General features: G+C 47.3%; 1 protein-coding gene across 8 annotated transcripts in view; it reads left to right on the plus strand.

Annotated features, from left to right (window-relative positions):
* The window catches only part of PKP4 (plakophilin 4), a 235,467-nt gene extending 221,329 nt beyond the window's left edge, over window positions 1-14,138 (plus strand). For 5 of the 8 annotated variants that reach the window (XM_036253918.1, XM_036253919.1, XM_036253921.1 and 2 more), the window contains 6 exons: window positions 2,634-2,829; window positions 6,728-6,812; window positions 6,936-7,053; window positions 9,451-9,579; window positions 11,253-11,326; window positions 13,133-14,138. In XM_036253918.1, the coding sequence (XP_036109811.1) occupies window positions 2,634-2,829; window positions 6,728-6,812; window positions 6,936-7,053; window positions 9,451-9,579; window positions 11,253-11,326; window positions 13,133-13,381 (851 nt within the window). In that variant the 3' untranslated portion in view covers window positions 13,382-14,138. The remainder of the gene's footprint in view (window positions 1-2,633; window positions 2,830-6,727; window positions 6,813-6,935; window positions 7,054-9,450; window positions 9,580-11,252; window positions 11,327-13,132) is intronic. The other 3 variants (XM_036253925.1, XM_036253923.1, XM_036253924.1) reach the window with 3 other exon arrangements.
* Window positions 14,139-17,210: the final 3,072 nt, after the last annotated feature.

Consider the following 17,210-nt stretch of genomic DNA (forward strand, 5'->3'; position numbering starts at 1 on the left):
GTCTCTCGGGTGTGTGTAAGTGCTCAACCCCAGGCAGAGTAGAGTCACCGTCCCAAGGCCGTTTCCATCCCAGGGTGGGGTCAGGACGAGGATGAGGCAAATAAGGCACACAGGGTGGGAAGTTTTAGAAGGCGTTCACCCTCAGGTCCATCGGACGCAGGGCCGGCAGGTGTGGGGACTGAGAGTGAGTGCCTCTTCAAGCCGTGCACCCCCGGCCCCGCAGCCTGCGTGCCTCCAGGGCATCGCCACATCCAAGCACAGAGTGCGGGGTAAAGAAAAGACCAGACCCTGCAGAAGGCTTAGGTTCGATCTGGATCTGCTCGCACTGGCTATGGAACCGGGGCGGGAGGAGGCTGTCCTGAGCCCACTGTGCCTTCATCCGAGTTGAAGACTCCCTCGGCCCTCTCTGAAAGGGAGCTGGCGATGCCCTCCATCCTCGCCATGTGTCTGCTGCGTAAACGAAACGAGAGGGTGAAGCAGCTGCTCCCAAACGGCCCAGCTCCACACCAGTCCCACAGCCGGTCACAGGTCAGGGAGGCGGAGGGGAAATGTCACCAGACCCTTTGTAGATTAGTGAATATATACTGAATTCATTAAAATGCACCTGCCATTAGTGAGGGAGGGAGACAAAGATGAAGATGGGAAAAGAACAAGAGCAATAAGGTTCAGCCTAAAAAGTGGCTGTGAGGATTCACTGGGAACGTACTCGGTGCCCGGCACACTTGCTGCTTTAAGTTGTCGCCTGGAGCAGCCTGTTCTCAACACTCCGTTTCTCGGAGCTGAACCTCCCACAGAGGAAGGCGGCTTCGTCCCACCCTGGCCAGGCCGGCGAGCTCCCGCCCGGCTCCCCAGACGTGCATGACTCAGTCCCCACACCTCCTAGAGGGGAATTGTTTAGGTCCCTGAAGAGATATTTTAAAGTAGTTTTGTTACATCTGTATTTGAATTTCTTATAAAAAGCACGTGTATTTTGAAGTTCTTGCTGCTAATACAGGGTTGGCAACGTAAAGACTGTGGCCTGTCATTCCACACCTGGGAGACGACAGGAGAGGGGGAGGTGCAGGGCCGAGACCACTGAGCCCACAGGACGTGTGTGCTGTCCTGGCCTCTCGCTATGTCCCTGTGGTCTGCGGATGTCCCCACTCCCATTTAAACGTTCCCGAGTATTCCCTGTCTCCACTGACCAGCCTTTCTTTACCACCCAGAGCACTCTTGAACTGTTTTATGAATCTCTTTTTGTTGTTTCCCTATAAAATTCCTCCCTTCCTATGAGGTCGGAGCCCTCCCGGATTCAGTATTCGACTCTAAGTTGCCTAGCACTTCTGTTGCTGAGAACCATCCCCTTCTCTGACCCCTTCACTCTCTCCTGCGGTCCCTCACCAACACTAGCAATGAACCTTCTTTTCAGAGCCATTTTTCACAAGCAAACAAAGTTTTGTCACTTCCTAAAAGTGATGCACACTCACTGAGTCCGACCAACCCAGCTGTCCGGAGCTGCAGGCGTGGAGGGAGCCGCTGGGCTCACAGCGCAGAGTGGGCTGCTTGATCCCCGGAGTCAGGACTGCAGTTTAAAGTGGTGCCTTCGCAAAATGACAGATCACTCGCCATGGACCTTTTGGTCATCCACGAGTATTCAGAATCACCAGTGTGGACTTGCCATCTGTTCTTAAAAACCGCAGTTACCGTCTGGCTGAGTGTGGTCCCAGTGTGCACTGCGCAGAAGCCAGTCCTGCTTCGCACGCGCTCTGAGTGATGAGTGGCCGCCGGGCCGCCTTCCACAGAAGCCCGCTCAGTACCCACTCAGTTATTAGCTGGCGGGGGTGGGGAGGGCCAGGAAATATTTACTTGGGCTTTAGTTAATTTCTTTTGCCTGTAGTGCAATTATTCCAGTTTGTCACTTGGTAATTGAAATTAGAAAAGGGAAAAAGAATCTCTTTTTGGAGAGGAGTAAGAGAAATTGAGTATCTTAAGGAAATACTTCAGTAGACAGAGGACTTCCCAGCCCAACCTATCAACTTTATTATTGAATTACTCCTAGGAGATAATATACCCATAATTATAACACCAAAATTTTACTTGTGATCACTACTGATTTCAACAGTTGATAAATACTCTCAACATGGTAAAAATGTGTAACTGCATAGTTCAAATGGTGAGATCCAGAAAGATTTCATAAAGAATATTGTTTGACAATCTTACTTTGTCCAGCTTTAAACCTTATTCAAAAATATGCTTTTAAAAGCTTTAAGAGGAAGCTGAGGCATTTTTGATGCATAAGAATTGAATCGAGAATAAAATTTACTATCATAATTCCTTTATTTCTTACAGTTAATGAAAATGGTTGAACCAAAGCAACTTGATTGGTATACCCAATTTTATACAACGGTTTACATTTTTTTGCAGCGATTTACAGTAATGTTTTATAAACCATTCATTTCTTCCATTACCATTGCAATAAATTTAACTTTCCCCTTAGTCATATTTGTTATTTTATTCTTTGCCACAGTTCTTTTTCCCTGTCATCTTCTCTTTGAGGTTTTGTTTTTAAGAGAGTACACAGTCACAGTCTTTCAAGAACAGTAGAAAAACCTAGCATCTTCGGAATGCAGAATGAAACCTTGTGCACTTGGCAGGTAAATACGCCATGCGAGACCTGGTCAACCGGCTTCCCGGAGGCACGGGCCCCAGCGTGCTGTCTGATGAGACCATGGCGGCCATCTGCTGCGCTCTGCACGAGGTCACCAGCAAAAACATGGAGAATGCCAAAGCCCTGGCTGACTCCGGGGGCATAGAAAAGCTGGTGAACATAACCAAGGGCAGAGGAGACAGGCAAGTATTTCTGCATTTTTCACATGCCGGTAAGCTAAGCAGTTTCCAGTGGGTTTGCTGGGACAGGCCTTTGCAGTGGTGTGGCCCTTTTTCTGATCTTTACTATATCTCCTCTACATTCATTTCTGTCTCTAAAGTCACATTTGGTTATGCCAACCCTGGGAACCAGAAAGGCCATGAGGAGGAAAACCTGGGTGGCACGGTTTCCCTTGCCCCTTTGGCTCTGCTCTCGTCTGTTCTGCAAGAACATCTTGAATCTTCTGTGGAGGGTTAATCCCTCTGCAGGTGCCAGAAAGTATTTCAGTCACCCCTGCAGCAGGGCCTGCTGTGTGGCCTCGGGATGTGCCCTGGGCTTGCACCCTGCATTTCCCTTTGCTTCTGGGTGACACCTCATTGATGAAGCAACAAAAGCAGTGATTAAAGAATCAGTGGCAAAAATAGAATGTTTTTGTCACAGCACGACTATGAATTTGGCTTAGTGTCAAATCAGAGACTCCTTCAAGGTAGTGGAAGGCGGGGTGCTTGGTGCCTTCGCCACGCAATAGGACAGCAGCCACCTGCCTCCTCACTGTCCACCCCTCCCCCTGCTCTGTTCACAGCACTGGCTTCCCCGAGGTGTGGTGTTTATGGCTTTCTCTGGCTTCTGACTCCCCAGGAGCAGGGACTCTGTTTGTTCACTGCGGAATCCTCTGCATCTGGAACAAGCCTGGCCCATAATAGGTGCCCAGTGGAAATTATTAGTTAGCTGAGCGACAGTGTTAGAACCTAGTATGTCTTGTCCAGTCTTTTAGTGTATGCTTTTGAAGGAATTTCTAAAATACAAGAATTATGTTACAAAGTATAGTCTCATCTCCCAGAAACTATATCTATCAACATTAACCATATTTCCTTTCAGTCCTTTTTTTGTGTATCTTTTTATTTCATTAATAATAAAAGCACACACTCTCGTTTTTATTTTAAAGGGAATGAAACGTTGCAGATAAAGCTAAGATCCATTCCATAAACTCCCCCTCCAGGTGCCCTGGCGGTACCATAATCACTTTTGTGCTCTTAAATTTTTGTAAGATAGCCTTCCTTTGTGAAAGGCATACAGAGAAACTGGAGAAATCCTGAACCAGTGTCAAAACTTAGTATATTAAAAAAAAAAAAGATTGCCCAATCTAATCTTTTTTTTTTTTTTTTTCAAAATAAGAGATTCAGAAAGTCCTAGATTAAATCAAGTTGTCTTCTGAACACACCCGCGCCTGTCCTTGTCATCCGTTCACCGAGTGACCGCTGCCTGCCTGCCTGCCTGCCGCATGCTGTGGCAGGGGTCTCGTCCCGGCAGCCCGCCCTCCTTGGGCGAGCAGGGCGAGGTATCAGCTGAGAAACACACTTGGACATTGAATGGTTCTGAGTGGGGGGGCAGATAACTGAGTCAGGGCAGGTGATAGGGTGTGTCGGGAGGGGATCACAATTTTAGGACAGAGCAGTCAGGGCAGGCCTGAGGGGCATGAGGGCCCCTGAGGGAGAGCATCTCGGGCAGAGGGGACGAGTGGAAGGGCCCTGGGACCCGGAGGAGGGCCCGGTGTGTGATGAGCAGCGGAAGCCGTGGGACCAGAGCAGCATTTCAAGCGGAGAGGAGGAGAGGGAAGGTAACCAGAAGTATAGGACCCTGCGGATCAGCCTAAGGACTGTGGCTTTTATTCTGAGTAAAACTGGAAGCCACTGGAGAGTGTTCAGCAGAGGAAGGATATGATCTGACATCCTTTAAAGCGATCAGGACAAACCCTCCCCAAGCAGAGACGCGTGGTGGCAGCAGCTGGAGTGGTAAGCAGTGGTCGGTCCCGACACGCTGGGAAGGTGGAGGCAGCGGGGTAACAGAAGGACTACGTGAGCAGCATGAGGAGAACTGAGTATCAAAGGATGACTCCAGGGTTCTTGGCAAAAGGATGCCTTAGGGTGGAATTGGTGGAACTTTCCACCGTGGGGAAGCCTGAGGGAGGAGCAGGTTTTAGGGAAGACCAGAAGTTTGTTTTGGACATGTTACTCGTGAGGTGTCTATTTGACATCACTTGAGTGTCTGGTCAGCAGGACAATATACTTGAGTCGAGTTCAGCATAAAAGTTCAGGCTAGAAATGTACACTTGGGAGTCATCAGGGTATAAATCGTATGTTTAGAGAAGTGGTGATCAATAAAGAAGTAAATGTAGATGGCGAAGGAAAAAAGGCACAAGGGCTAATGTCCCTGCTAGTTAGAAGCCAAGGAGAGGAGGAGCCAGCCAGTGAGCCCAGTACCGAGTAGGCAGCTCATTCGGAAGAAAAGCAGGAGCACGTGGTCTCCCGGAAGCCAAGGGAAGGAAGTATTTCAGAGGTGAGTCATGTCACATGCTCCTGCTCGATCAGATAGGATGAGGATGGAGACTTGCCCAGTGAAATGGTACTGAGGTCTTAGGTTTAAGAAAAGATGATGAGAGGAATTAGAGATGAGAATACATAACTCTCTAGGAGTTGTGCTGCAAAGGGGAGCAGAGGAGCTTCCTTGCTGTTCTCGGGCGTCAGGTTTCTGTTCACAGAAGTGTGCCGGGCACGCTCCTGCTCTGCCGCGTGTTGCAGGTGGTCCTTGGAGTGAGGCCTAGGGCCTGCCTCTCTGCCTCTGTCCCTGCTGCCCAGCACTAGAAGACAGCGGTGGACAACAGCAGGGATGTCGGGACCCCTGAGAATGGGGTTGCCGTGAGCTGGATGTCTGAAATGTCATCTCTGTTCATTTCTTTGAAGTATCTCCTTGCTCTGTGGTCCATTTTGAAAGCATAAAACATAGAAAGGCTTTGAGTGGGTTGGTTTGACCTGGTTCCGCCCTTGACCTGTCAGGAACACTGAGAAGAGTGAGTCTTGATGGGAGGAGGGGTGGAGGAATCCAGGAGTGCGCCCCCTGCCGGAGTAGAGGGTGAAGCCTGAAGCCCCTGAACTTGCCTACACTCTGCCCAGGCTGAAGACTCAGACCCCTTAGCAATGTGTATCCTGTTGTCAGGGGTGGAGACAGCGCTCCAGCTGCTCAGCTCCCTGTTTCTCCCAGTCAGAAGAGTTTAATTGGGAAGATAAGGAGAAAAAGAGGAAATCAGATTTTAGATCCATAATATACGTTCAAAGTGGATTTTCAGTGTTAAAATTAATTGGAAGAGAGGTGGTCAGTCATCCTCACGCCTGACTCCCCGAGCCCTGCTCCACCCCAGCGTGGGGGTCCTCGGGCTCGCCGAGCACGAGCTGCCCTTCCCCCCTCCCCGGTGAGGCCAGCGGATGTGCAGAAACAGGCCCGGAGGTGAAATGCAGGGACGGGAGCAGTGCTTACACAGTCTGGGTTCTGCGGACTGCCTTCAGAGAGGGGAAGTCGTGACTGACCGTGTTTTCTAGATTAAACATTAGCGCACATGTGCACATTTGTTTACACAGTGGTATAAATGATAAGGCAATGAAGGTGTTTTATCAAGGCCTAATAATGGGGGGCATATTAAATTAACTTGAGAGGGTCCTCAGACACTCAGGGTGTGGGGTCCTGGTCACATCAATCCTAAAGCCCCAGTGAGGTCAGCCCTTCGGTGGATGTCGGGGAAGCCTGGGGGCTCCCCTGTTGGGGAGGCTGGAAGAGGCCCTCCACGTGCAAGTCATGGGCTCATCCCAACCACTGCTTCTCACCACAGAGCTGACTGCCTGAGAGCCTCCCTTTGGTCCTGGCCAGCGCTGCCTTAACCGACTCCAGAGACACCTGATTCCTTGGTGGTGGTATCTAGCAGCAGCTCCTGTGCCCTGTCTGGTCCTTGGAGGGGTGGCCTCTTGGCCACTGGTTTGCAGCCTGAACCTCTTCAAGTGGAGCCGGAGGCTTTGCCGTCCACATTCATTAACATCCACGCTCTCTCCCTAGATCATCTCTGAAAGTGGTGAAGGCAGCAGCCCAGGTCTTGAATACATTATGGCAATATCGGGACCTCCGGAGCATTTATAAAAAGGTAACTTACAGGAATAGCTCTGGCATAGTTAGCATTCATCAGAGCGCACATCTGTAATCATTTATTGTAATGAAATGTCATTATTCATTTTGAGAGGTTTCTTTTTCTCCTTTCACTCCACAGGATGGGTGGAATCAGAACCATTTTATTACACCTGTGTCCACATTGGAGCGAGACCGATTCAAATCACATCCTTCCTTGTCTACCACCAACCAACAGATGTCACCCATCATTCAGTCAGGTCAGTGGGGAAACTCCACTCCTTGGTGAGAACGTTTGTGCGCAGAACATTGTTTCTGAGCCAGAGAAGACTGAACATCAAGTGATTAAGCCTGTCATACTGAAACACGCGATGCTTCTCCAGCCTTCTTTGGGAATACATGAGACTAAGCAACAAACCCACTTTCCAAATCCTTTCATTTTATAAGTTTGCACAAGTTTACACCAACTACATAAAAGTATCCCCCCACTCCAGCTCCTCCCCCAGGATTCTGGTTCACGAGGCTCATGAAGGGGCCCAGCAACCTGCATTCAACAGGCTGACCTGGGGGTGCAGGTACAGGAGAGCAAAGGAGCACAGTTCGAGAACCCCAAATTGGTGCCTGAAAATGGTTGCCCTGCCTATCTTCTGGCTCTGTTTGGAATCTCTTCCAAAGTGGTCTTGAGTTTTCTGGGTGAAAACTCTTCCAAAAAGGGTCCTTTAGATGAGATCTTGACACCCACCGCCTGGGAGAGCTGTGACCTGCTCCTATGCCTTCCTGGCCAGTTAAACCTCCACCCCTGGCTGGTCTAATGGGAACAGGCCCTACAGGTGGGTGTACAGGAATTCCCTTTGATTTGCTACCTACTTAATGGTTGTGTTTAATTTGGTAGAAAGAATGTTTTGAGACTCAGGCTAATGTTTTTTATATGTAAGAACAGAATCACTACCAAACCAAGTCAGTCCCATAAATTTAATTCTTATTTAAATGAAACAGGAAAAGTAATATATTTTTTTATTTGACTATAAATCATTCTGCCATAAATATTATGAGTTGTATTCAACTGTGCTGCTACTGGCAGTATTCTCATGTGGACATGTGTGTCCAAAAGACCAGTATGACCAGTGGTTCTTGTCACAGAAATGGACGTCTCCACTCGTACTAGGACTTTTTAAAAATGATCTGTGCCTGCTGTGTGTGGTGTCTATTTCTCTTAGTTTTTAAATTATTGGTTATCTTCATAGACACCTGTGCTTGGTTTTTGACATCTACACTGAGCTCCTAGGTGTGGCCTGAGGCTGTCTTCTTTTATAAAAACACTGAGAATTATTTAGGGACTCAGAAATAGGGGTACGAGGGAAAGTCAGAGATTTGGCTGCTTAACAGAGGCATATGTGCAGGCAAAAGAATAATTTCAGACAGATAAAAACACAGTTCCTGAGCAATGAACTCGTTTTGAGGACCTCTGAAATGTACACACTGGACAGCGTTGACGAGCCCCCATCCATACCTTTTCCTAGGTACCTGTTTGGGTTCTCTTCAGAGGAAGGATGTAACGCACACTTGTTTCTCCAGTTACTCTAAGGACTCATCATCCATCTCAGCCCTCGTGTGGTACCTGCGGATGGGCACACCTGCTCCCTTGCTAATGGAATTGTGGGGGCAAGTGGGCATGCTGTCTGTCCAGCCCCTCCCGGGAGTAAGCACAGAGGGCAGCACACGGACACTGGGTGCTCGCCCTGTGTCAGTGAAGTGACTCTCTAAGGAGAAAGTGTGAATGTCAGGCGTCCTCTAGAAGCGTCGCCACAGCAGAGCCTCTGGTGCAGTGTCTGGGCACTGCTGCCTTCAGGTCGATCCCGGGAACGAGCGACCACTCATTTACAAGTCACTTCAGTGCGAGCAAGAGAGTTTTTTAATGAGAAAAAGGAAAAAGATATGCGTTATTGTCCTTTTGTGCAAAAATGTCCAAAAGGAGACCCATGGATAGGTATGTTGTTATTAAATGTTTGGCTCAAGCTGGGAGAAAAAAATCGGGACCTCTGTGAGCCGGTCTTCTCAGCACCGTGCACTTGATGAGCTGGGCTTACTGAGTTTACGTAATTTCCCTGGCAGCCAGTCACCATCAAAAGAATTCTGAATTTTATGGGCTGGGCACTCTTATTCCAACACATTTAGAGATACAGATATTTTTGAAATAGTAAGAAATCAAAATATTTGTTTACTGAAGAGCTTTACATAAAAGATAATAGATGGGTGTTTTACAAGCAGCTGAACTGAGCTCAGAAAGTAGCCGGTGGAACTGTCGCCTGAATAGCCAGTCGTTCTCACCCAGTTTCAAAGGCCCGATCAAGTCACGGAGGCCGCCGGTGGGACCCCTGCATGGTCTCCGCGCTGTGCCTCTGGGGGCGCTGCCCCCGGCTCCTCAGCGGGCTCGGGCACTGGCAGCTCCCAGTGGCGGCCTGCAGGGCGCCCTCTAGGGACCGGCGGCCTGCAGGGCAGCTCCCAGCACTGCTCAGAGCTGACCCCGCGCCAGCTGCTCGGCACTTCTAATTTCTGGCCTTTGTTTTTCCAGAGAGGAGTTTCCAGAGCCACTGACAGTCTGATTTCTCTTTCTTCTCCTCCTTCTCTCTCCCTCCTCCTTTTGCTTCTCCCTTCAGTCGGCAGCACCTCTTCCTCACCAGCACTGTTAGGAATCAGAGACCCTCGCTCTGAATACGATAGGACCCAGCCACCTATGCAGTATTACAATAGCCAAGGGGATGCCACACATAAAGGCCTGTACCCTGGTAAGATGCCAGTCGGGTGTGTGATAGAGTACCTTGAAACGCTGTGTGTTTCCAGGCACGCGGCCAGTGGCCTGGGCAGTCACCTGTGCCTGCACTGAGACGGTCCCCCAGCAGCAGCCATTTTCCAGGCTCTCCGTTTCCTGCTTCGGTGCTGTTGCCTCTTCTGCTTGTTTTAAGTTAAATAAGCCGAGGTCGCGGTCTGGGGACCACAAACAAAGAGCACTGGGTCCAGATGAGGAGTGGGTCTGGCCCCTCCCTGCTCGGCGTCTCTCCCTGTGTGTCCAGCACATCAGAGCCCTGAGCTCTGGGCCACTTTGCAGGGCCACCTGTCCCAGACGCCTGACAGTGGAGAGCGACCTCACATTTTTGTGGAAAAGAGTCTGAATGAATAACAAAATGTATAATGTGATTCTCCTCAGAGTGATTATTTTTTTAAGAATAACAAAAATAATGTTCTTAGTATTACTACTGTATGTCCTACTCTGAACACTGTGCTTACACTCTATTGAAAGGATGCCAACCCGAAGGGTTACCAAGATTTAGTATTGTCCCCATTCTCAACTATCTTGCATATTGTAACTACTTTAGAGGTTTCAAATAAGGCAATGTGGGGTATCAGGAAAGAAGTACTCTTTTCTCAAAAGACCTATTTATTTAAAAGAAATAAATAAAGGCTGATGGCAACTTAACTGTTGGGGGAGCAGTCTCAGTTGTGCTGTTGTCTTTGAAATTGTGATTTCACAGGACTGTTTACTAATCGACTACTGTTACTATGGCAATTAATAGCTTAGAAAATTGCAGATGCTACATTTCCAACACCGAGCTCTTTGCAGAGGAAATGCACATACAAACTGAAGTGCACTGTGACTTCAGATTTGCAGCAGCTTTTTAAGATTGCCTCCTTAGCATGCGCACCCTTCTGTGTCTTCTTTGCTTGCTTCAATAAACTAATTCGCCTCAAGTATGTTTCATTTTCCTCATTAAAAATAAATAAATAAAAATCTTTGCTATACTTAACAATAGAAGGGTAACCTATGACATCCTCAGCATCATCAGGAGTCCACAGTGGACTCTTAAAGACAACTCTCTGATTACCAGGTTCTTTTTGTTTTAAAATGTACTTAAACGTGGCAAACGCAAGAATACGCCTCCATGTAGTCAGACTGCCTAGAACACGCCCGTGCCTGCCCTTTCCAGGGCCTGGGGTTTGAATCCGAGCTGTTCTGAAGGCACGGGGCTGTTCTGATGCTTTCCTCCCCCCATCTGACCCAGCATTCTCGCTCCGAGCTCTGGAAAAGTGGTGTTTCTCGGCTTAAGGAGCAAGGCTGCTGTGCAGAGCCAGCCAGCAGAACAGTCAAAGGTGTGAACAATGCCCCAGAGTGGCCAGGGGTTGAGAAGGAACCCTCTCTGGATGAGCTGTGCATTGGCATTGTTTTCTGGTGAAGCACACACAGCCTGTTCATCTGCTTGTTTTAAGTTAAACAAGCTCCCAACAGCCCTGGTATGAGCAGCAGGCAGGCTAGACCCAGGGAGCCCAGGCTGTCCCAGTGTGCCGGCACCGGGGAAGGCCGGCCGTGGCAGGGACGTCACCAGCCCAGCGCAGGGAGCCCACGCAGCCTAATGGACCAGGGTAATGAGCACTAGTTTTAATTTCATAAAATATTTTCTTACAGGCTCCAGCAAACCTTCACCAATTTACATCAGTTCCTATTCCTCACCAGCAAGAGAACAAAATAGACGGCTACAGGTGAATTTGCAATATCATTTTTACAGAAGGCCGATTAGCAGGCATCAACACAGTAAGGGGTCCGCGCCGGTTGACTTACCAGAGCTGGGCCAGCACGGCAGGGCCCGAGGAGCTTTCTCTGGGGATCTTCACTCCTTGGAAGCTCGTCGTGGTTTAAGCAAATTACTTGCACAGTAGCCTCATGTCCTTGAATATCCGTGTCGGTGGTGCTGAGACCACTATGCCGCTGGTGGGAAGCTGCTGTGAAGTCTTTGACTCATAGTCTTTGCCCAACAATTTCCTTTTCCCACTTTTATTTTCCCCATGAATCTCTAAAATCTCTTCCATCCTCTGGGTGGGGAAAGGTTGGTAAACACACTTCATTCTCTCATCTCATTGTTCTCTTTTATTGTGCACCTCATTCTCCATCTCCATGACTCCTCCCCACTCGGGCTTCCATGGTTTGAAAACACTGGAGTTTACGGCCAGGTCTCTGTTAGTCTCGGGTGAAGGTGGACTCAGCCCTGCTGGAGGGAACCCCACTCTCCATCAGACTGGGGACTCGTGGTTCGTATTGTCCATCTCTGCTTTCATGGGGGCCTCACATTCATTTCGGTCCTTCCTGATGCCGTCTGCCTGGGTCATCCGATCTCTCCTCTTACCTTCCAGTAACACATGAGCAACGGGGGTTCCCAAGCAAGCCTGGGTCCTGTCTCTCAGATGAGGATTCTCTGAGACCTTCCTCCATTTCATCTCCTTTTCTCTGTAGATGGAAAAAAGGAATTTCCCAAGTTACTCATAATTTATGCTATAGATTTTTAGTCAGGAGAAAGAGCCTCAGAAGAGTAATAGCCTCTTACATTAAAAAGAAAATTTAGCTCTGAAATCCATATAACGTTAGTATGCATTTAGTGCCAGAATATGATGTTCATCTTCTGGGGTAAATCTGTTACGTCTTGCTAAGTGGGGAATTGGGGCATGATCAAGAGGAAAGGCAGACACAAGAAAGACATGACACTGTTCTCCAAACAGATTTGAAGAAAATGAGTGTGAGCTCAGTGATGAGACCACACTGAAGGAGATGGGGGCCGGCGCCCGGTGTGGACGCCCACCCGTGTTTCGCCCTGCTGCCTGTGGGTTTACTAGCCCTGGCTCGCCAAGTCTTTTCCCTTAGAATTGGATTTGCTCACGTGTCTTTTCTGATTTTACTGCTCTCCTGCCTGGAGACTGCTTATCTTTTAGTAGTACAGCCGGGTTTCCAAAGTGTAACTTTTGTTCACCAAACCACATATTTCTCAAAAATTGAGGGATGAACTCAATCTTCATCTCTGAGATGCATGTTTTAAAAGATGGTTCTACAAAAAAACACAAATACAAAGTGGTTCTACAATGGTACAACTATCCAAAACCCTAAAATTCAGCCTCCAACTAAATTCATCCTGTGTACACGGTTCCCCTGTGTCAGAGCAGTAATCAAGGCCACCCTTTCACTAGGCAAGCCCCGGTGGCAGGCCCCCCACAGCAGGACGCCCGCGGGGCCTCTGACGAGGGGCGCGGCCTGGGGCTACCTGGGCCCCCCGAGGCAGCAACTTGGAGAGGCCGCAGGACAGGAGTTGAGAAAACTGCAAGCCCGACTGTCGACACAGTGCAGGTCCCTGAAGTCCATTAGTAAACATACAGTGTGTACCAGAAACGACTTTGAACCATAAGTTCACAAATACTGAATATTACTTTAAAAATATGAAGCAGAAAGCCCGCATTGATTTTCTTTACACATGTATTTCCAAATATTGCTTTGATTTATTTGCTTTTTCATTTTGTCAACAGCATCAACAGCTGTATTATAGTCAAGATGACTCCAACAGAAAGAACTATGATGCATACAGATTGTATTTGCAGTCTCCTCACAGCTATGAAGATCCTTATTTTGATGATCGAGTTCACTTTCCAGCTTCTACTGATTATTCGACACAGTATGGATTGAAATCGACCACAAATTATGTAGACTTTTATTCCACTAAACGACCTTCTTACAGAGCAGAACAGTACCCAGGGTCCCCGGACTCCTGGGTGTAGCGTCAAGATGCTCAGAGAGGAACTTTCTTTCTAACCTTGTTTGGATTGAAATGAAAAGTCCGCCGTGCTGATGAAATGTGAAAGTGAAATGAAAGGAATGAGTGAAGAGTTTTTTTGTTTTTTTTTTTCTTTTTTGAGGAATTATCAGGGAAGTGAGGAAACCTTTGAGAGAGAGAACTTTCCAAGCTCTGTTTAGGTGTTAGATCTAATTACTTGTAGATTCCATAGTCTGGTGAAGGTGTGGGCGATGCGATGAGAGATTTGAGAAATGGGTGAAATGAGATGGGGAATGTGTAGGTCAAATCAAATTAAAGATGATTTTTTTAATGTGAATAAAGTTATGTTCTGATAGTTTGTACAGAAAAAATAAAATAAAATAAAATGGATGCCCTTCATGTTTATTGCTATTACTAAATGTCAAGATTGTATGCTATTATGTCTTGTAAATTTCTTTTGTTGGTGTAAATATGGAAATGCCACCTTGGTTAAGTGCCATCATTTGTAATGCAGTGTGTCATTTGAAAGGAGGGTTGAAGAAATTGACAGCTTACAAAACAAGTGGGAAACCCAAGGAATTGTTAGCAATTAAAAACAAACTACATCTTTCGTTTTCAAAATGAATAGTGTACCTATGAAGCACAAAGTCCAGTCTGGTATAGCAGCGCCATGGCCATTCCCCGCCTCTTTCATGGACACGTCACTGCCATTTTCTATGCACATGAAAGAAAAATAAATGTGGAGATTTCATCCTTGGAAATTTGTTCCCTGTTCTTTTTTAATTTTCTGTTGTAATACAGAAAAGCAGATTTAATCCATGTGAATCTAATTATATGTTGCAAACAGCTTAGCTCTATCCAACTATTGTGGACTTTTCCTGTTTTGCACAGTTAATAGATTGTGAGATGGACCATACGCCCAAGAATGAAGCTGTGGACTTTTCTTTATCTATCTCAGTATTTCTATTTTTTGGGATCTGTTTTGAAACAAATGCTCCTTGCTATTTTATCATGGGTCTTGGTTTGTTTGTTTTTTGTTTTTCAGGCTGCTGTATGTATTAAACACAACTTTTCACTGAAATCTGGCAGCCTGGCCCTAATTAAATTGATAGACTCTTTGGGCATCATTTTTAAGAACCAATAACCACATAAGAATAGTGGTTGGGCATTTATTGGTTGGCACCAATGTAGTAAACCTAAACAAATTCTAGATAATAATTTTGCTGAGTAATTTCATGAGACACAGTAATTCCTGGGCTGGGGGAGGGGGGCAAGAGTGTCCAGAGTACCCAAGCAGCTTTACTGGTGAGCTTTCCTTCATCTGTGGAGACAGTGCGGGCACCAGCCCTGGGAGGCCCAAAGTCTGAGGCCTTCCCGAATCTTGCAGTTTCCACCTTGGATCTTGGAAAACAATCCATATGGCAACTCAAATCCAGAGGTGTTGACTTATCTCAGTGCATCCTGAAAACATGATATAAATCGTAGATTAAAATGTGCATGCTTAGCCCTGGCCGGTTTGGCTCAGTGGTAGAGTGTTGGCCTGCGAACCAGTGAGTCTCAGGTTCAATTCCAGCCAAGAGCATGAGCCCAGGTTGCAGTTCGTCCCCAGCCCTGGTTGGGGTCATGCAGGAGGCAACCAGTTGATGTGTCTCTCTCACATCGATGTTTCTCTCTCCCTTTCTACCTGAAGATAAATATCCTCAAGTGAGGATAAAAAATAAAATAACAAAATGTGTGTGCTTCTATTTGTGAGTATATGGAAAGAGACCCAAATGAAAAGTGCTTTTTGCTGAATGGACCACAGCTGAAGACCAGGAACCAAAATGAAATGGAAATCGAAAATAAGCAGAAGTTTCCTACAGTCTGCCACTTGGGAGCCTTGCTGATGTGCAGGTTTTCTGAAATGGCACATGAGCCAGTTCCCACGGTCAGACTGCCCAGCTGCCCCTGGCCCCACGTGCCCTGGCAGAGGTCAGAAAGCAGCCCCCTGGAGGGCAGAGGCTGCCGGATTTCATGAGGAACTGGTATCAGGACTTGTGAGATGTCTGGTACCGAGATGAGCTTTGAACCCCTGACTTCTCTGAACCCGGTATGTTGTGGACGGTTTAAGGCCCTCACTCAGGAGTCAGGAGTACAGGGGAAGCTGCAGCTGGCCTGAGCTGACTGACAGTAACCGACTTGCTTTTAGTGACCTCATTAGTCTTTGGGGCAGCATAGTGGACCCAGGTCCCCTACTCTGACAGGCAGCATTTCAAAAACCAATCCAAACTTGGGTTGCAAAGAACTCGCTTGGGCCTCCAGCCAAACCTACTGGGGTCAGGAAAGAGGCCTGTGGGTGAAGAATGAGCAAATCAAATGCCCTCAAGAGCTCTTCCCTTGTAAGGAGAGAAAAAACTGCAGAAGGAGCCTGAAAGATACAACACTGGACCCTTGATAAAAAAAAAAAAACTGAGCTCACGCTTTCCTCCAGGGTGTAGGAATAAATAAACTCCGCTAAAATAAAGTTGACTTTTTATTGCTACTCTAATCCCACCAAGTAGCCTGCAGAATTCAGCCCTCAGGAAGAGGTCTGTGGTTCTACTCAGCTAAGAGTTAAAACACTCCACCCCATCCTGCTGGTCAAGGTTGAACTAAGTCGGTGCTGGTGAGCAAAACCAGTACGTCTTCATCCTGAATGCACATTAGAAACCTGAGCAGTTTCACCCTGACCAGTCAAAGCCACAGGAGGTAAGTCCAGGCATCAGTGTTCTTGCAGAGCTCCCTGGGTGACTGCAATGCCCAGTCAAGGTGGAAGCACTTGGCCTGCACATCGTTCCCTCACTGCTTCCGTGCCCTGTGACCTGAGAACTCAGTGCTTGGGGTTTGGGGTGTGGAGTTTGCCTGGAAGAGAGTGAAAGAGAGTCGGAGTGTTATAACTGAGATCTTAATCTTAGAATGTCAGAGGTGAAGTTTTTTTTTTCTTGCCAGAACATCTATCTTTTGCTCATACATACCTTTATTAAGTTGTGTCCTTTGAAGCTAATGGGTGTTTGGTGAGTGTCAGAAATGATGACCTCACAGAACCGTGACTGTTTCCGTCTTCCATCCCTGGTCAGCGTCTGGCTGTCCACGTGATCCTGACTCCTGCCGGACATACCAGTGGTTTATCAGACACTCACTCAGTGTGTTGCGAGTGTCACACATACTATCACTTAACCCTCACACAGTGTACGAAGCCTGTGCTAACATCCCATTTTGCAGATCCTGAAGCCATCTTGGAGGGTAACTAATTAAGGATGACACGGTGAGTAGACGGCCGAGGCAGGGTTAGTTAGCACTGCGGTCTAAGCTACACCGCAGGGCTTCTAAATGCAGTCATTAGAGTTCCAGCTGAAATATTATTTCCTGAAAATCTTTCATTATTGTCTTAAGTTTGCCAAATGAACCTCTATCATGACTCTAAAGGAAAAACCATCATTACCCGCCATCAGTACAAGGTAACCATAAACGTGAACATTGATGTCCATGCAACACCAAAATTCATCTTGTCTAGCACCACTGGTGGCACATGAAACTCATTTTGAGAAATGGGTCCAGATCATTTTTATATGTGTGATGATTAGGTTGGGCTGAGAACCACCCTCAAAAGAACATTGTGAGCCATGTCTATGAGACTAGGTCCATTCAAACAAAATCTGCCAGTAGGCGACACTCTCGTTTTGGGGCCTCAGTGGTATCTTTGAAGGAACATATCAAAATCCCCTGGATGGTGGTTTTATTTCCAAAATCAACCAGATTATTGGGGAAAATGTGTAAACTTGACCATTGCTTTCAACTTACTAGATATTTTTATT

This window comes from Molossus molossus, unplaced genomic scaffold (assembly GCF_014108415.1).
Source record: "Molossus molossus isolate mMolMol1 unplaced genomic scaffold, mMolMol1.p scaffold_m16_p_11, whole genome shotgun sequence".
Classification (NCBI taxonomy): Eukaryota; Metazoa; Chordata; class Mammalia; order Chiroptera; family Molossidae; genus Molossus; species Molossus molossus.